The sequence below is a fragment of the Phyllobates terribilis genome, unplaced genomic scaffold, assembly GCF_046119375.1.
Source record: "Phyllobates terribilis strain yellow unplaced genomic scaffold, ASM4611937v1 Scaffold_1__5_contigs__length_1240528914, whole genome shotgun sequence".
In the NCBI taxonomy this organism is placed as follows: Eukaryota; Metazoa; Chordata; class Amphibia; order Anura; family Dendrobatidae; genus Phyllobates; species Phyllobates terribilis.
This window is the reverse complement of record NW_027362761.1, coordinates 1,022,829,758-1,022,850,833: the sequence shown is the minus strand read 5'-3', so window position 1 is coordinate 1,022,850,833 and position 21,076 is coordinate 1,022,829,758. Positions and strand designations below refer to the sequence as shown.

The 21,076-nt window shown below is 41.6% G+C and overlaps 1 protein-coding gene across 2 annotated transcripts in view; it reads right to left on the bottom strand.

The window, feature by feature from the left end:
- Positions 1 to 454: 454 nt before the first annotated feature.
- Positions 455 to 21,076, bottom strand: part of NPY1R (neuropeptide Y receptor Y1) — a 152,425-nt gene continuing 131,803 nt past the window's right edge. For both annotated transcript variants that reach the window (XM_073644464.1, XM_073644457.1), the window contains 2 exons: positions 4,160 to 4,988; positions 455 to 1,667 (listed from right to left, as the gene is read on the bottom strand). In XM_073644464.1, coding sequence (XP_073500565.1) covers positions 1,251 to 1,667; positions 4,160 to 4,837 — 1,095 coding nt within the window. In that variant the 5' untranslated portion in view covers positions 4,838 to 4,988 and the 3' untranslated portion in view covers positions 455 to 1,250. The remainder of the gene's footprint in view (positions 1,668 to 4,159; positions 4,989 to 21,076) is intronic.

Here is a 21,076-nt window from a genome sequence, read left to right as displayed (position 1 = left end):
TCATCCTTTAATACTGTCATTTGATACTTGTTATGTCAACTTTTTGCCTGTGTAAAAAGACTGTTCAGCTTATATGTACATCGGTCATCATCATCAGTGCATCAAATGATATGAGCCATCACCCAGCAATGAGGATCGTCCCGATGAAAATGAATATTAGATTCTGTCTGCGCTAAAAATGACAATATTTACATTTTTTCAACATGATAAAGTTAAGAATGTTTACCTGTATTGGGGTGACTCACTTCATTTGCTCACGATGCCTTTTCTCTGTTTGTTGTTCCTGATTGCTTGAAATAAGGAATGTGAAGGGGATATGGATATGGATGATGGAGTAGATTGCTCAATGCCACTGAAATGTTATCTTATTTGTATATTAGTTGTATCTTCTAATCAGAACAGTAAGCAAAGACAATGCTACATAAACAGTAGGGATTTAGTTGTAACTATTCAGAAGTGTTAAATATTTATTATCATAAAATGGACCTAGCCTTTAAGAAAATCATCTGTGTTTAACAGCCATGAAAACGATTACCACCAACAATAATGGGGAGTAAACCAGGAATACAACATAGCTATGTCCTGTAGAGAGGAAAAACACATGTACACTACAGTATTAAGTTTCTCACTGTATAAACTTTAAGGCACACTTCCTTAAAATATTGTCTTCCCTGGTACTGTACTACTACAGATGCAGTGTATAATAAAAGAAAAAGAAAATGTTCAAGCATATACCTATAAAGCATTGCCTTAATATCACATTGTAAAATATAATTGTGTATGTTTCTGTACACTTCTATGAAAAAAGTAACAATTATAATAAATAGCACATCTGATATACTGTGGTTATAATTCATTGTACAAGCTTTAGTGTAAAGTATAAAATATTGTAACATTCACAGTTTTGAGTGATGATCAGTGTATTTTTGTTGTTCTTAGAGCCAAAAGCCACACTAACCCACTACAACGAAGTAAAAGCACATAGCCGCAGAATGCTATTATATAAAGATATGGCAGTAAGTGACATTTTACCAAATCACATATACTAAAATGTGTGGGAGATAAGGGCATAATAATGCAAAAAAATCTCCCAAAGTCCAGATGCAATGCAAGTGTTCACAAGTTCCAAAAACACAAATGTTTATGATGTGACTAGTAATGGTCAAGTCTTACGTAATGAATTTGTGCTTATTGGAGGAACATATTTTCAACACACTTACTGCCTTTATTTTGGCATTTCATCAACCATTTTATGCTATTGGGCTTGCTTGTTTAAGAGATGTTTTAGAAACATCAGTGTGCATGGTAGACATAGCTATAGTCTCGTAATCATCTTCTCGAGATCTGAAATCACAGAAGTTAAAGAAGAACTGTAGGTCCCTCTGAAAGTTTTTGTTGAGAAAACCATAGAAGATTGGATTAACACAAGTAGAGATCATTGCCGTCAGATGGCAAATCAAAAATAACAAGTTATGATTACAAGTTTCAATTGCTTCATGGTTCCAATCAAACACCAAGTTGAATATGAAAAACGGCAGCCAACATAAAGCGAATCCAACCACAATGGAAAAGAGCATGATGTTGATTCTCTTTGTTTCACTGGATCTGTATTTATTGTCTCTCATCTTATCCATCATGTTGTTCCTTTTTTTTAATCTAAGAAATATCTAAAAAGAAAGAAAAAAATACATAATTTAATTTACCAATATTATTTTCGGTACTTCGGAGAACCTTTGCTCATGGAGTTACTGAATGGCTTATTTTCCATAGCTCTTTGCTTTTTAGTGTCCTAATAAATAATTATTTTTGAGGCTGAAATTAAAACTTGAATGTACAAGTTTTGTAAAGAAACTAATTATATTCTACATAACACTGACCAAGATAAAAACATATGTTTTTAAGAGTAGTTAGATAGAGATGAGCAACTTGAATTCACTCCAAATTTTACAAGAAAATCAGATTTGGCTGAATACAAAGTTTTTGTGATTCCCTGCTGGACACCATTTTGCTGGGCCATAGAGGGTCAAGTATGGGTTAAAAAAATGTATACTTACTTCTCAGCTCTTTATACACCTGTCCTGCCACTACCAGTCCTCTGATCATCTCTTTTATATTCTTTCTTTTATCTTCTCTCTTCATTCCAGACCTGTGGCAATTTTGAGTCAGATCTGCTCACCAGGCCCACGTAACTACATGCTGCACAATGCATATCAATGGTGTACCTTGCGCACCATGTGATATAGTGGAAGGCCCAGCTGGAAGTGGCTGAAGGTTCATATGAAGGAAAAAGAGAGAAGATAAAATAGCCAATCGGAGGACCAATGGCAGGAAAAGTATGGGGAGAGCTGATGAGAAATTACTAAAAAAGGATTTATATTAACTCCTTGGCGGATTCAATTTGCAATGAATTTAATTGAATTTCCACTGTAGATTGAGCTAATCGAATTTTGGAAATATGTCCAACTTTGGTGTTAGGGTTTCTGCAAGTTCAAATTTATTATTGTATGATGAAAAACACTGTAGATTGCCAATATATTTAAAATATCATTTCCTTTCTGTTTCTACATCTGCTTGAAGAAATTAAACAACTGGTTTAAATGGAAACTGTACTTTCAATAAATTTTGTATAAATCAATAGTACAGGCAAATATAATAAACTTTGTAATATTTCTTATTAGATAAATCTGCTGCTTTTCTCACTTACTGGGCATTTCTTCCTCTTATCCCTGCCTCCTGAACTTACCATCCACACTGAAAAAAATACACTCAAATCTATCTTTCTCAGACAAGAAGAATTGAAGATTTATTGCAGTATCATGTGACATAGTCCAATATAATCTATTAAAAGTGGAGGGGGTAGATGAGTGAGGAAAAGCCTGAGGAAGCAGATCATATTGAGCTTTCTAACAAGAATTTTACCTCACTCCAGTGCTGGATTCCAACTGCTATGTAATTTCCTCTATGCTGCTGCTTGTCTCAGGTTGCTTAAAAAGGAATTAAGATTAGGAATCCCTCTCTGTGTGGTGTGATGTGGATAGTAAAGGGATTTATGGTGTGCACTCAGCGTTGGCGAGAGGTGCTGGTCGGGTCAGGTGATGATCCCAAGGTATAGTAGAAGGGAAAGCAACCACACTCTCATGATGTCTTGATTTTAGACATTAAGTGAATTCTATTAGTGTAGCAGGCTCAAAAAACGTTTTATATGACATGAAGACAAAGTGGTAGGGTAGACGTTTTTACTAGTGATGCGCGAATGTGCTTGGATAAGGAGTTATCCAAGCATGCTCGGGTGCTAACCAAGTATCTTTGGCATACTCGAAAAATAGGCTTGAGTCAGTGCGACGGTATGTCTTGCAGCTGTTAGACAGCTGCAACCTATGCAGGGTTTGCCTAGCTAACAGGCAATCCATGCATGTGTTGTGACTGTCGAACAGCCGTGAGACATGCAGCCGTGGTAACTCTAACCTATTTTTCGAGCATGCCGAAGATACCCGGTTAGCACTCAAGTGTGCTCAGATAACCCCTTATCCAAACGGGTTTGCGCATCACTAGTTTTGACCTTTCCGAGATCTTTCTCACATAGTTGCCAGGATGGTAATAAAAATCAATCAGTCCTTCCTCTTGGGGATGCAGAGCCCATAGGTCTTGACAGAACCGGCTCTTAGAAGCTCAAAGACAGCTTGAGAGTGCAGTTGTTTTCCCTTCTGCTGTGATGTCTATGATAGAGATCTCAGCAGCTAGTATTCTTTCCCCAGCAACTAGTGAATGTAGAGGGGAAACCTGGTGAAAATTCAAGATGCAAGTCATATAGTGACCAGATGTGGTGTTATTCTTCTTGTACTCTCACAAGACAGCTTAGTCTGAAAAGTTACTTGAAAGTACAAGAGATAATCAATTTTGGTATCATGAATGACCCATAGTTGCAGTACAGTTATCACAGTTGTGTCTTGTAACAAACTGACCATGGTAAATTACATGACCATGGTCAGCTTTCTATTAACTAGCAGATATAAGAAAATAGGACAACATAATTAAAACAGAGGGTAGAAACATATTATAGCATACGTACTAATTGTATGCAAAATTATTGATTCCACATAAAATATGTTAGAGTAGCAATGTTAAAAGAGGGCAAAAGCATAAAACAAGAATAGGATACCTTGGTATAGCAAATAAAAATAAAGAAGAGTGGCCCGAGGTACTGAACAACAAAGAGCAAAGTTGTATACGAAAGTCTGAATTTCTCCTTTGGGAACTCTTGCATGCAGACATATTTTCCAATGTATGAATCAATGCTTATATTCCGAAATGGTTCATCTGTTAAAGAATTGTATATCATAAAAGGCAAAGAACCAGCCATGGCTACAATCCATATTGCTGTGATACCAACACAAGCATGTCTGTTATTTGGTCTCCATCCACGAGGATTTATGATGAGTTGATGACGCTCAATAGCAATGAGGACCAAAGAAAAAATAGAAACAGTGACTGAAACACACTGAATATATTCATTCAGCTTACACATTACTTCTCCAAAAATCCAATGATCCATCAGGGTGTAGACCAAAGTAAACGGGAGACACATTATTGTTGCCAAAAGATCAGAAAATGAGAGGTTTACAATAAGAATATTGGTAACATTGCGCATCTCTTTTTGCTTCAATATAATGATAATAAGAGCCAAATTTCCAGAGAGTCCAAGTATGATAACAACTCCATAGGCCAAAGATAAAGTAAAAATTATTGCCAATGGCAAAGTACAGTCTTCGTCCAACTGAAGATTTTGGAAGAATGATTCATTAGTTGACTGATTGTTGTAACCTGTTGAGAAATTCATCTTGCAAATTGTCTTGATTGTGACACCAATGACACCAAAAAGAAGAAAGGAAACTATGATTTTTCAATGTTGCAAATGATATGTTTATCTAGCTTCCATTCTGCATGAGGTAATCAGTAAAGTGTTCATGCTGAGACCAACTATGGATAATCTGTGGAAACATGAAATGCAAAATAAAGTTACGCTTCACATATTCCTTTTTCATCTTTCTACAAAGCAGTTTGGAAATAAATGCATTATACTATTCTGTTTAATCTTATCAATAAATCCGACCTCAGCATTTGCTGACTGTCAACTCAGCTTCTCACCTCTTTCATATTTTCCAAAACTAATTAATTTAAAATAGTTTATGGAGGACTAAGAATTAACATTTTATGAACAATAATGACATAGCTATATGGATTACAATAGTCACATTTCTCAATGCCTACCCTATAATAGTTACCATGTCCATATGTCTACCCTAAAAGTCAACAGCACAGGACTGACAGTAGCCATCACAACATGTAGGGCTTTTTAGATCCTTAATAACAATGCTGACATTCCTCTGTAGACACCTGATGATCTAGTGAAGGAAATCAAGGGATTTACAAAAAGTCCTGTAAATTCTGAGAGCCAACAGTGCTTGAGATTTCTAGACAAAAGCAGAATTTTTGGTTTAGTCTGGAATTACTATTTACAGTAATTCATATTGGAAAATAGAGATGAGTGAATCGATTCAAGGCTAGTTCAATTTGCCTTGAATTTTACAAAAAAAATAGAATTCTCTTGGATTCAAATTTTTTTTGATTCGATTCTTGTGAATCTGCTTTGGGGTTGTCATTTTAATGATTTGTAGCCAGAGCTGTATAAAAAGACATGGACCACACATCCCAATATTCATACTTTGATCTAATGCCTCTCTGCAAAAATTTACAAACTGAACATGAGGTTCTTAGTTTAAGATTCTGATCAGACTGTATGAAGCGCACAACCATATCACGGTGAACCTCTTCGTGGGTCCCTAGCCTGAAAGGTGTGGTTCCGTGCGCAAACCACCCTCACTGCGACAGTGCACCAGCAGGACGGGCGGTCCTGCACCCGTGCTGCAAGGCTGAGTCCCCAAGACTCCAGGCTGCACCGCCCCACTGATACAACACCACAGCAACAATGGCCGCCACACAGCACCAATGATTTATAGAGAGCTAGAAAAGGGGTGAGAAAAATAAAAATAATACCTTGCCTTTCAACAATATTAACAAACACACTCTCTCCCCCCACTTGCTACCCTTATCTGATTCTCAGAGTTGCACTCTTTGGCCTCTTCCTTACTGCTCCAGCACACAATATCCTATACTTAAAACACATTGTGCGTGGTCTAGTCAGATTCTCGGTCAATGCTCCTTGTGATTTTGGATTACTATTTGGTGCCTTCAGCCCCAGCACAATCTGAGGGTAAATATAGAGGATGTCACTTGTGGTGAAACAGTAAAAAATAGCTTGGATGGAGCTGTACAGCGGAAAAGGTAAGCGACAAGGTATTCATTTTTTTCACCCTGCTGTTATTATGCTATGAGGTCTCAAAAGTATAGTAAGGCATATTTGATTTGCAGTCAGAATGTGTCTGGAAGTATACATATCGCATACTTGCAGTCACATGACTGCTCGGTCTCTCCGCCGCATAGGGTGACTGCAGACTTCCATGAAAAACCTGGAGAACACCTTTAACTGATTAATTTAAGAACCATTAACTTTATTTTAAAGAGGACCTTTCAATTGAGTTTTTATTTTAAAGAGAGTACCATTCTCAATTGCTGCTGTTTCACGGATTCTGGAACAGTTTTTTCTTCTTTTTTTCTGTGCCCCTTTACTCCAAAGGTATGCCTTTCGATAATAAAGGTGCACATTTTCGCTTCAACCAACTGTTTCCACACAATGCCGTGTTTTAATTTGCAAATATCAGAGGAGAAAAGGCAAACACCCACAGAGAAGTCCTGTGATACACGCCCAGATGGTTGAAGGAAAAATTTGTATCTGTATTTCTGGGGACCATAACTTTGGAATGGAGGGGCACAGAAGAATATATATTCTATTCCAGAATCAGTAACACCAATTGGAGGAGGTACAAAGTTTGATTTTTAAAAAATCCAGTGTAAAGTCCCCTTTAAATATTGCAATTTTATTCTTTGAAAGAAATAACATCTGGAATAAGAATTATGCATTAAAACTAACGCAACTATACTTAGCAATACAGTTTTATATACGTCTGCTAATGACTTTTCCAAGAATGACTATTATAACATTAAGATTAGGTCAAGGAGTTCTTTGGCTTAAAAAACGCTTGGTAATACGTGGCCTATGTTGCGGAAATTTCCGCTGCAGATTATCATTGTGGAAAAATACGCAGCATGTCCATTAATTTTGCGGACACGCAGCGTAATCGCCGCCATTGACTTGCATTGGACTGCGTGACATCCCCATCACTGCATCTGCACATGCGGATATCACACGGTTCAATGTGCGGATGGTACCCAGGTTTGGAGAAGAGGAGACTCTCAGCCAGACCTGGGTACCATTGCACCTGTAAACAAAGAATTTAAAATAAAAAATAAAGATTATACTTACCTTCTGATGTCCTCCCGGTGTTTTCTCCCCTCCATCTGGTCTGCTGTATGGGTCGCGGTGTTGTAAAGGCAGGTCCTTCACAACACCGCGAGTCACCCAAGACAACGGACGCAGCGGAGAAAACCCCGGGAGGATATTGGAAGGTAAGTATAATCTTTTTTTAAATTTTTTACCATTTTTATTCTTTTTTTTTTAACTAACTTGGTCACACTACTATAAATCCATGCCGGTTACATGGATTTATATAGTGTGACCAAGTTGTCAAGCACTTTTCCGAGTGATGCTAAAATCGCTTGGAAAAGTGCTTGATAACCCGCATGCAGAAATGCATGCAAAAACGCTTGACAAACGCTTCTACCTGGCGGGAAAAACGCATGTAAAATCCGCATGCATTTGTCCTGCCAGGGAGAAGCGGAAAAAATATGCAGCATTTCTGCATCATGGGCACTTAGCCTTAAACTCAAATTTGAAGGAAACAGATGAAGAAAACAAAGTAATTATCTAAAAATAAACAAGTCAGTGGAACAAGCTTAATGAGTAGTGTTGAGCCCCGTAGTGTTCGAGTTCGGTTCGGTTCGTCGAACACCCGTATGTTCGCCGAAATGTTCATCGAACTGTTCGTCGAACACCTTCGAACACCGTTAAAACCAATGGCAGGCAAATAAAAACACATAGAAACACATAGAAAACACCTTCAAAGGTGTCCAAAAGCTGACAAACTGCTCAGAAGACACAACTAACACATGAAAAAGTGACAAGTACATATAGACATGCGAAAAGAAAAGAGGTGGAGGAGTAAAAGGAGGGGGAGACACAGATATAGGCATGTCATGCCCTTCTAAAACCGAAAAAGTGCGAAGCCGACACGGCCAGTCCGTTCCTGCCTGTGCCACCTCCGTGTCGCCGGGTTTGTGCCAGAGCCGCGGTGGACCCTGACGGCCAGCCCCCTCTCCCAATACTGGTGCCTGTCCGCAGGTGGGTCGAGCGAGCCCCCCTGTGGTGGAGGCAGGTCTAATCTTTTTAATTTAAATTGTCTCTCTAATTTGAATGAATACACTTTAAATCCTTTTACAAGGATCTATTGGAGGGCAAGTCTCATGCCAGCAGCCGCGTAATTCCAGCTCCAGTAGCGTCCACTAAAGCTGCTGCAGTTAAAAAGCTTTATAAGGATCGAGCTCGGCGGTCAACCGCAAGGCGTCCTACCGCCAGTCCCAGCCCCTATGCCTTGGGGTGCCTCCTGATGCTCTTCACTGAGTATCCCGGGGTTCTGAAGCATTTCCTTTGAAAAAATGAAGTGTCCAAACTACAGGTGGTGTAGCTTGCTTAACAGCTGGGATAATCCGCTGACTAGCAGACACTGCTACTAGGCACAAAGTATTTCCTGGGCTAGATGCAGTTAAAAATTTGTAATTAGATACTCTCGTTGGATGCTGAGAAAGCATTCCATAGAGTCTCCTGGCACGCCATATATTATTCTCTTAAAAAGCTTGGGGTAGGGGTCTAGGGGACCCTTTTATAGCCCAAATCACGGCCCTTTATCACAATACGTCACCTAGGCTGAAGATAAATGGAACTGTAGCAACCCGAGGGCTCGGTTGCTACAGAGGTATTGCACCTCACCCAGAGGTGTGATATCTCACTCTCAGGTAAGGATGGAGTGTGGATCAGGACCCCGACACCTGCATGCATTACACCACATTGCCGTCGGGCAGGGAGACCAATATGCCCCTGAGATGGGCACGACAGTCCCTGTCCCTGGCTGGAGTGGGGGGAGGGAACACCGAGGAAGGGGAACCCTGTAGTGCAGGAGCAGGGAGGAAGCAGTTCCTGGGTGCGTTGAGAAGGGAGTATAAAAGGTGGGCACCATCTTAGTTCAGTGCAGAGAAGTCTGAGCAAAAGTGACAGGGAGCAGGTGCTCTGCATGAGCTCTGCTCCGGAGGCAGGCCTAGTAACAGAGGCCCAGGCCTGGAAGAGAGAGAAGGAAGGAAGAGGAGCGGAGAAGGCTCCAGGAATGAGGAACGAAGGTATCCCGGGGTGCAGACGGGCGAGTCGCCACCGCACGCCCGAATCCACCTGCGTGGAGGGGTCAGGCCAAAGGGGGGGACCGGTCCCCGAAACTAGTGGAGGCGAGAAACGACTCTCAGCTAGAAACCGGAGGCTGTGACATTTTATGTGGCGCAGCCCCTCGCTACACCTGCTAGGAAGGCACCACATAGGGTCAGGGAAACTGGCGCCAAGTTTACCAAGAGGAGGCCCGAGGCAGCCGGACAGAAGCGTTGGTAAGAAAGGCCAGACAAAGACACACAAAGGGGGTCCTGTGAAGTGCTCCAAAGTTATCTGGGAGTTGTCTGAGCCCCTCACCTGGTGAGCACAGTACGACGTGGACAGCTGTTACCTGCAGAAGTGGTCGGGATAATAAGAACTGTGAGTAAAAGCCCTGGACTGCATCACTGACTCCGTTTCGTTACTGCTGCTGCCCTGCACCATCACCCCCATCCTCCGCATACATTGCCCTGAGGCTATACTCCTCCCATGTGGAGTTATACTACGCTCTGCTGCACCCACAACACCAGCCTCAGCGGTCTGCCCTGCAGCGGCGGCTCACTCTGACCACAATCCACAGGTGGCGTAGTCGGATAATTAAACATCAAAACCACATAAATAGTTGCGCCACTGGTTTGACCGCCCTGAGCCACGGAATCGGGTCGCCGCCACGGAGACTACAACCACCAGCATCCACCAAAAAGGGTCCGGCTAAGGGTGTCCCAAGGCCCAGGGGGCACGTCAGAACATTTTCATCACCTTTCATAATCACCAATGGGACAAGGCAGGTATGTCCTCTGTCCCCTCTCTAATACATCCTAGTGACGGAGCACCTGCTCTCATCAATTCGCCATAACCCCAATATTAGGTGGATTGAGGTGGGAGGCATCGTGTACAAGTGCTCTGCATTTGCTGATGATGTCCTAGTATATATCACTCAATCACATATATCCATCCCTGCTGTTATGGCTGAAATAGATCACTTTGTTACATGGTAAAATTTTAAAATCAATGCAGCGAAGTCTGAGGCCCTCGATGTCTCCCTCCCCAAATCCATACAAGATTCCATCCTGTCCAACTTACCCTTTGCCTGGCCCTCACAGGGTATCAAATACTTAGGAATTCCTATTCATAGAGACCTCTCCCGTCTATGTTATCTTAATTTTGGGCCCTTTATTGAACAACTTCATACAGACCACGGTTGGCAAGTTAGAACTGTAAGATTCACTACGTGAACCACTGGTGTTTTGTGGAAAAGCACATGTACACTGTGTTCCAAATTATTATGCAAAAAGTGTTTAGGACTGATAAGGGAAGAATTTGTTTGTTTGTCAATTAAACTCATTGATGGTGATGTGTGTCAGGGCTCTTTATATCACTGTAAGCAATTGCAGACAGCTGTGCTAATTAGTTTGGCCGGTGTGTTCAATGAAAGGCAAGACTACTTAAGAAGGCTGTCCCACATTATTAAGCAGCCTACATTTTCTGCCAAAATGGGAAAGAAAAAGGATGTGTTGGCTGCTGAGAAGCAACAAATTGTGGAGTGTTTAGGTCAAGGCATGACTACAATCAACATTGCCAAGACACTTCATCCTGATCATCGCACAATCAAGAAGTATGTAGCTGATTCACAGTACACACGTGTGCGTGCTGATAAGGGAAAATTGAGGACTCTTTCCTACAGGCAATTATGTCAGGTTAAAAGAGCAGCGGCAAAAAAGCCTTGTCATAGCAGCAGACAAGTTTTTGAAGCTGCTGGTGCCTCCAACATCCCCCGAACAACAAGATGCAGAGTCCTTCAGAGGTTTGCAGCTGTGCGTAAGCCATCCTGTCGACCTCCTCTATCCACTGCACACAAGCAGAAACGGCTCCAGTGGGCCAAACAATACATGAAGACTGACTTCAAAACTGTTTTGTTCACGGATGAGTGCCGTGCAACGCTCGATGGTCCAGATGGATGGAGTGGAGGATGGCTGGTTGATGGACACCCCACGCAAACACGGCTACGGCGCCAACAAGGAGGAGGTGGAGTAATGTTTTGGGCTGGAATCATGGGGAGAGAGATTGTCGGCCCCTTTAGGATCCCTGAAGGGGTAAAGATGAACTCCATAATGTATGTGGAGTTTCTCAAACAGCACTTCCTGCCATGGTTCAAGAAGAAGAACCGTCTATTCCACAGCAAGATCATTTTCATGCATGATAATGCACCGTCTCATGCTGCACATAACACATCTGCATCTCTGGCTGATATGGGCATAAAAGGGGACAAACTTATGGTGTGACCCCCATGCTTATTTTCCAGCCAAGATACTGATAGGCATGATTAGTCATTTTAAATCTGGTGGAGCTTAGTATAGATGGCCTAATAGAATCAGTACTGCACACTGCTACAAAGCCCAAATTATTTTCCAGCCAAGATACAGATAAACATGATTAGCAATTTTAAATCTGGTGGAGCTTAGTATAGATGGCCTAATAGAATCAGTACTGCACACTGCTACAAAGCCCAAATTATTTTCCAGCCAAGATACAGATAAACATGATTAGTAATTTGAAAGCTTAAAACGGTTGGTGAGGTGATTTTAACAAATCATCAAGCTTTTACTCTCCCCAGGATGACACAGGGGTAGAAAAGTCGTTTCGGATCCATGATTTGTTCATCTTTATGAACGTGAGTCTGTCTACATTATCAGTGGAGAGCCGCGTGCGCTTATCTGTCAGCACACCACCAGCAGTGCTGAACACACGTTCAGACAGAACGCTGGCTGCAGGGCATGACAAGATCTCCAAGGCGTAAGTGGCGAGCTCCGGCCATTTATCCAGATTGGAAGCCCAAAAAGAGCAAGGGTCTATTGACACAGTCATGGCTTCAATGTTTACTTGGAGATACTCCTGTACCATCGTCTCTAGGCGTTGACTATGTGTCAGACTTCTTGTCTCCTGTGGCCTTGCAAAGGATGGGCTAAAAAAGTGGTGAAATGATTCAGCAAAATTGATGTTACCAGCAGATACTGTGTTTCTGTTACGGTTTGAGTGCTGAACACTCGACGGTCCCACGGTTGGCAAGTTGGAACTGTGAGATTCACTACGTGCACCACTGGTGTTTTGTGGAAAAGCACATGTAAGATTCTGCAACAGTCTCTGCTGATACTCCTGCATGCGTGCATCCCTTTCTATGGCAGGAATAATTTCTGCAAATTTACTTTTGTACCGGGGATCTAACAGTGAGGCAACCCAGTAGTCAGGATTATTTCTAATTCTCACAATTCGAGGGTCATGTTGCAGGCAGTGCAGCAAGAAGGCACTCATGTGTCTTGCGCATCCAGGAGCACCAAGTCCCTGTTGTGTTGGTGGCAAGGTAACAATCATGCTTTCTTCCTCTGTCCTCTCCCCCAAACCTCACACAACAGAAATGTGATCAAGGTCTCCCTCATCTGATGAGTCTTCCATCAGTTCGTCCTCCACTTCTTCCTGGGCTCCTGCACCTTCCTCACTAGTTTGGCTGCTACCATGCGCCCTGGTAAAACCATCTCCCCCACCCTCACATGCCTGCCGCCTTGGTGCTGCCGACCGTCTAGACCTTGCAGATGTTAGCCCTTCCGCATACAACTCCTCCTCCTTTACTTCTTCCACCTCCTCTTGTGCCACCACCTGACTCCGAATTCTGTTTAACATGTGCTCCAGCATGTAAATCACCGGAATAGTCATGCTGATAATGACATCGTCAGCACTAAACATCTTCGTCGCCATTTCAAAACTGTGCAGAAGGGTGCATAGGTCCCTGATCTGAGAGCACTCCTCCAGCGTGATTTGCCCCACCTCTGGATCTCGTTGGTCCAGGCTATACGTCAGAACGTATTGCACCAGGGCTTAACGGTGCTGCCACAGTCGCTGCAACATGTGCAGAGTTGAATTCCACCTGGTAGGCACATCGCATTTTAGCCGGTGAAGTGGCAGGCCCAACGACTTCTGTAGAGATGTAAGTCACTGAGCTGCGGGATGCGAACGGCGGAAGTGAGCACACAGCGACCGTGCCCTCTGGAGAAGGCCATCTAGTCCGGGATAGTTGGCTAATAATTGCTGGACAACCAGGTTCAACACGTGAGCCATACAAGGCACGTCTGTGATATTTCCCCGGGGAAGGGCCGCACCCAGGTTTGCAGCATTGTCGCACAAGGCCTTCCCTGGTTTCAGGTCCAGTGGAGACAACCATTCATGAAACTGGTTCTCCAGACCTGACCACAACTCCTCAGCTGTGTGACTCACATTTCCCAGACATTTCAAAGTAAAAACTGCCTGATGACGTTGAGCCCTGCTGTGAGCATAGTAAGGAGGTGTGCAGGATCCCTTCTGCACAGTTAGAAAGCATGTGGCATGACCAGACAGGCTTTGGGTGCAGGTGGAGGACCGAGAGGAGGTTGAGGAGGCAGAAGCAGAGGAGGAACTTTGAGATAAAGAGGATTGACGCACAACTCGTGGGGACGGCAAGACTTGGACAGCAGCCCCTTGTCCTGCTGTCACCATAGTTACCCAGTGCCCAGTCAGCGACATGTAACGCCCCTGTCCATGCCTACTCGTCCAAGTGTCTGTGGTGAAATGCACCCTGTCACACACAGTTTCTCAAAGAAGTGGTGATGTTGTGTGCGACATGCTGGTGGAGCGCAGGCACACCTTTCTTTGAGAAGTAGTGCCGACTGGGCATCTGGTACTGGGGCACTGCGACGGACATAAGGTCTTGAAAATCCTCTGGGTCCACCAGGCGGAAAGGAAGCATTTCTGTAGCCAAGAGCTTGCAGATGGTGAAATTCAACCTCTTTGCTTTCTCATGGCTAGGAGGAAATGGTCTTTTACTTGACCACATCTGAGGGACCGAGGGCTGGCTGTTGTGCTTAGACAGGGTTGAGAAGGGTGTCCCCGGCAAACTGCCGGTCTGTGAGGAAGATGCAGGCGGACATGTTAGGTTGCCTTGATCCAAAGGTGGTGCTATCGATGTCAGACAGCGCTCAACACCAGCTGGTGTTACCACCTCCAAAGAAAATGATGACCTGCCAATCACGCTGGCTGTTGAGGGTAAAGAGGAGGCAGGTCTGCATCCCAAAACAGGTGTGACTGCTGTCCCCCCAGTCACAGAGGATGAAGAGGCCGCGGATGCACAAGATGTGGCAAACGGTGGTTGGCCCAGCCGGCTAGGCCGCATTGTAGCACAGTGAGCTTCCCACTGCAACTTATGCTTCATGTCCATGTGCCGGTTCATGCATGAAGTACTCAAACTATGTATTTTTTGGCCTCTACTTAGCTTTTGCTGACAAATGTTACAGATAACACGAGTTGGGTCATCTTTATCGATCTGAAAAAATGCCCAGGCTATGCAAGGCTTAGCACCCGTGCGACCTGAAGAGCCACCACGACTTGTGGTGAGAGGCAGAGTTGTGTTTGAGGATGCAGTTGTTGACGTGCTTCCAGTACTACGTCTCTGTCCAGGAAGGCACAACCTGACCTGTCGTCACTAGCATCCTCCTTCACCTCCTCAGCTGACCTCATCTCTTGGCTGACTGTGGGTTGACTGTAAGTGGGATCTCCAACCTCATCATCATCACCACCCTGTGTGTTATCACACCCATCGTCCTCAGAGCCAACCTGTTCCTGCCCTGACAAAAAACTAAAGTTGTCGCTCCAATCAGGTATTTGAGTCTCATCATCGTCTTCCTTATTGTTTCCACCAACTGGAGTTACAGTTTGGGAATGAGGGTCTACATTATGGTCAGAACCTTCTGCGTCTGGTCCTGGATCCGACTCATAAAGATTCTGGGCATCAGTGCAGATCATTTCCTCATCTGGATTCACAGAAGCTCTGAAGCCGACCTCTGATTCCCAGGCTATAGTATGAGTAAACAGCTCTGCAGACTCAACCATCAGTTCTAACCCATACTCAGACGGGCAGCTGGAGACTAGGGAGCTGTGAGGAAGCAAGTGCGATTGGGGTGACACCTCTGAGGACTGGAGTATTTGTGATGTTGAATTTGAGGTGGAGGAGAGCCCAATTAAAGGAGCACTTGATATCCGTTGAAGCACCTGCTGTTTTTGTGCCTCATCTGGAATTTTTAGCGACTGGCATGACCGTAAGAAAGGGATCTTATCACATTGTCCGCTAAAAGAAGTAGACATTTTAGTTTGTCTGGAAGATGGTCTTTATTCTGCAGATGTTACTGTTGCTTTAACACCTACCCCACGGACACAACCTTTTTTCCCCTTCCCAACACGCCTATTCCCCTTACCACCAGCAGCAGGCCTTTTTCCACTCATTTTTGTGGTTAACTAGTTCACAACTCTGGAGTTGTTTGCACAAAAAAACAATGGATGGGAACCGAGCAGAGCTGAGTGGCCAAACTGTGGTATTAGGCCAAAAGTATTGGCTGGGTTAGATGCAGATAAAAATTATATTGAATGTGCAACCTGATGGAGGTCAGTATAGATGGACTAATAGAACAAGTCCCACACACTGCTACAAGCTGAAATATTTTTTCAGAGCTAGATGCAGAAAAAAATTAGATTGAATTTGAAACCTGATGGAGGTTAGTATAGATGGACTAATAGAACAAGTCCCACACACTGCTAGAAGCCGAAATATTTTTTCAGAGCTAGATGCAGAAAAAAATTAGATTGAATTTGCAACCTGATGGAGGTCAGTATAGATGGACTAATAGAACAAGTTCCACACACTGCTAGAAGCCAAAATATTTTTTCAGAGCTAGATGCAGATAAAAATTATATTGAATTTGCAACAAGATGGAGGTCAGTATAGATGGACTAATAGAACAAGTCCCACACACTGCTACAAGCTGAAATATTTTTTCAGAGCTAGATGCAGAAAAAAATTAGATTGAATTTGCAACCTGATGGAGGTTAGTATAGATAGACTAATAGAACAAGTCCCACACACTGCTAGAAGCCGAAATATTTTTTCAGAGCTAGATGCAGAAAAAAATTTGATTGAATTTGCAACCTGAGGAGGTCAGTATAGATGGACTAATAGAACAAGTCCCACACACTGCTAGAAGCCGAAATATTTTTTCAGAGCTAGATGCAGATAAAAATTATATTGAATTTGCAACCTGATGGAGGTCAGTATAGATGGACTAATAGAACAAGTCCCACACACTGCTACAAGCTGAAATATTTTTTTCAGAGCTAGATGCAGAAAAAATTAGATTGAATTTGCATCCTGATGGAGGTTAGTATAGATGGACTAATAGAACAAGTCCCACACACTACTAGAAGCCGAAATATTTTTTCAGTGCTAGATGCAGAAAAAAATTATATTGAATTTGCAACCTGATGGAGGTCAGTATAGATGGACTAATAGAACAAGTCCCACACACTGCTACAAGCTGAAATATTTTTTCAGAGCTAGATGCAGAAAAAAATTAAATTGAATTTGCAACCTGATGGAGGTTAGTATAGATGGACTAATAGAACAAGTCCCACACACTGCTAGAAGCCAAAATATTTTTTGAGAGCTAGATGCAGAAAAAAATTAGATTGAATTTGCAACCTGATGGAGGTCAGTATAGATGGACTAATAGAACAAGTCCCACACACTGCTAGAAGCCGAAATATTTTTTCAGAGCTAGATGCAGATAAAAATTATGTTGAATTTGCAACCTGATGGAGGTCAGTATAGATGGACTAATAGAGCAAGTCCCACACACTGCTACAAGCTGAAATATTTTTTTCAGAGCTAGATGCAGAAAAAAATTAGATTGAATTTGCAACCTGATGGAGGTTAGTATAGATGGACTAATAGAACAAGTCCCACACACTGCTAGAAGCCGAAATATTTTTTCAGAGCTAGATGCAGAAAAAAATTATATTGAATTTGCAACCTGATGGAGGTCAGTATAGATGGACTAATAGAACAAGTCCCACACACTGCTACAAGCTGAAATATTTTTTCAGAGCTAGATGCAGAAAAAAATTAGATTGAATTTGCAACCTGATGGAGGTTAGTATAGATGGACTAATAGAACAAGTCCCACACACTGCTAGAAGCCGAAATATTTTTTCAGAGCTAGATGCAGAAAAAATTAGATTCAATTTGCAACCTGATGGAGGTCAGTATAGATGGACTAATAGAACAAGTCCCACACACTGCTAGAAGCCGAAATATTTTTTCAGAGCTAGATGCAAATAAAAATTATATTGAATTTGCAACCTGATGGAGGTCAGTATAGATGGACTAATAGAACAAGTCCCACACACTGCTACAAGCTGAAATATTTTTTCAGAGCTAGATGCAGAAAAAAATTAGATTGAATTTGCAACCTGATGGAGGTTAGTATAGATGGACTAATAGAACAAGTCCCACACACTGCTAGAAGCCAAAATATATTTTCAGAGCTAGATGCAGAAAAAAATTATATTGAATTTGCAACCTGATGGACGTCAGTATAGATGGACTAATAGAACAAGTCCCACACACTGCTACAAGCTGAAATATTTTTTCAGAGCTAGATGCAGAAAAAAAATAGATTGAATTTGCAATCTGATGGAGGTTATTATAGATGGACTAATAGAACAAGTCCCACACACTGCTAGAAGCCAAAATATTTTTTCAGAGCTAGATGCAGAAAAAAATTAGATTGAATTTGCAACCTGATGGAGGTCAGCATAGATGGACTAATAGAACAAGTCCCACACACTGCTAGAAGCCAAAATATTTTTTCAGAGCTAGATGCAGAAAAAAATTTGATTGAATTTGCAACCTGAGGAGGTCAGTATAGATGGACTAATAGAACAAGTCCCACACACTGCTAGAAGCCGAAATATTTTTTCAGAGCTAGATGCAGAAAAAAATTATATTGAATTTGCAACCTGATGGAGGTCAGTATAGATGGACTAATAGAACAAGTCCCACACACTGCTACAAGCTGAAATATTTTTTCAGAGCTAGATGCAGAAAAAAAATAGATTGAATTTGCAACCTGATGGAGGTTAGTATAGATGGACTAATAGAACAAGTCCCACACACTGCTAGAAGCCGAAATATTTTTTCAGAGGTAGATGCAGAAAAAAATTATATTGAATTTGCAACCTGATGGAGGTCAGTATAGATGGACGAATAGGACAAGTCCCACACACTGCTACAAGCTGAAATATTTTTTTTCAGAGCTAGATGCAGAAAAAAATTAGATTGAATTTGCAACCTGATGGAGGTTAGTATAGATCGACTAATAGAACAAGTCCCACACACTGCTAGAAGCCAAAATATTTTTTCAGAGCTAGATGCAGAAAAAAATTATATTGAATTTGCAACCTGATGGAGGTCAGTATAGATGGACTAATAGAACAAGTCCCACACACTGCTACAAGCTGAAATATTTTTTCAGAGCTAGAAGCAGAAAAAAAATAGATTGAATTTGCAACCTGATGGAGGTTAGTATAGATGGACTAATAGAACAAGTCCCACACACTGCTAGAAGCCGAAATATTTTTTCAGAGCTAGATGCAGAAAAAAATTAGATTGAATTTGCAACCTGATGGAGGTCAGTATAGATGGACTAATAGAACAAGTCCCACACACTGCTAGAAGCCGAAATATTTTTTCAGAGCTAGATGCAGATAAAAATTATATTGAATTTGCAACCTGATGGAGGTCAGTATAGATGGACTAATAGAACAAGTCCCACACACTGCTACAAGCTGAAATATTTTTTCAGAGCTAGATGCAGAAAAAAATTAGATTGAATTTGCAATCTGATGGAGGTTAGTATAGATGGACTAATAGAACAAGTCCCACACACTGCTAGAAGCCAAAATATTTTTTCAGAGCTAGATGCAGAAAAAAATTAGATTGAATTTGCAACCTGATGGAGGTCAGTATAGATGGACTAATAGAACAAGTCCCACACACTGCTAGAAGCTGAAATATTTTTTCAGAGCTAGATGCAGAAAAAAATTAGATTGAATTTGCAACCTGATGGAGGTTAGTATAGATGGACTAATAGAACAAGTCCCACACACTGCTAGAAGCCGAAATATTTTTTCAGAGCTAGATGCAGAAAAAAATTAGATTGAATTTGCAACCTGATGGAGGTCAGTATAGATGGACTAATAGAACAAGTCCCACACACTGCTAGAAGCCGAAATATTTTTTCAGAGCTAGATGCAGATAAAAATTATATTGAATTTGCAACCTGATGGAAGTCAGTATAGATGGACTAATAGAACAAGTCCCACACACTGCTACAAGCTGAAATATTTTTTCAGAGCTAGATGCAGAAAAAAATTAGATTGAATTTGCAATCTGATGGAGGTTAGTATAGATGGACTAATAGAACAAGTCCCACACACTGCTAGAAGCCAAAATATTTTTTCAGAGCTAGATGCAGAAAAAAATTAGATTGAATTTGCAACCTGATGGAGGTCAGTATAGATGGACTAATAGAACAAGTCCCACACACTGCTAGAAGCTGAAATATTTTTTCAGAGCTAGATGCAGAAAAAAATTAGATTGAATTTGCAACCTGATGGAGGTTAGTATAGATGGACTAATAGAACAAGTCCCACACACTGCTAGAAGCCGAAATATTTTTTCAGAGCTAGATGCAGAAAAAAATTAGATTGAATTTGCAACCTGATGGAGGTCAGTATAGATGGACTAATAGAACAAGTCCCACACACTGCTAGAAGCCGAAATATTTTTTCAGAGCTAGATGCAGAGAAAAATTTGATTGAATTTGCAACCTGATGGAGGTCAGTATAGATGGACTAATAGAACAAGTCCCACACATTGCTAGAAGCCTAAATATTTTTTCAGAGCTAGATGCAGAAAAATATTATATTGAATTTGCAACCTGAAGGAGGTCAGTATAGATGGACTAATAGAACAAGTCCCACACACTGCTAGAAGCCTAAATATTTTTTCAGAGCTAGATGCAGAAAAAAATTAGATTGAATTTGCAACCTGATGGAGGTCAGTATAGATGGACTAATAGAACAAGTCCTACACACTGCTAGAAGCCTAAATATTTTTTCAGAGCTAGATGCAGAAAAAATTTATATTGAATTTGCAACCTGATGGAGGTCAGTATAGATGGACTAATAGAACAAGTCCCACACATTGCTACAAGCTGAAATATGTTTTCAGAGTGAGATGCAGAAAAAAATTTGATTGAATTTGCAACCTGATGGAGGTCAGTATAGATGGACTAATACAACAAGTCCCACACACTGCTAGAAGCCCAAATATTTTTTCAGAGCTTGATGCAGAAAAAAATGATATTGAATTTGCAACCTGGTGTAGGTTAGTATAGATGGACTAATAGAATGATGCTATGCCCAAAAGGTTTTACTTCACTAGGTGCAGTAAAAAAAAATTGTATTCTATACACAGGTGGTGTAGCTTGCAACACAGATAGGCTACTCCACTGACTAACACACCTTGCAATAGGCCAAAAAGGATTTGCTTTGCTAGATTTAGCCAAATGCTGTGAAAAAAACTAGCACAGCACTGGCACAGACCTGCCTGGCAAAAAGTGATAGGAAATGATGTAACTTAGTCCTGAAAAGGACTGCAATTACAATTAGTCTTTA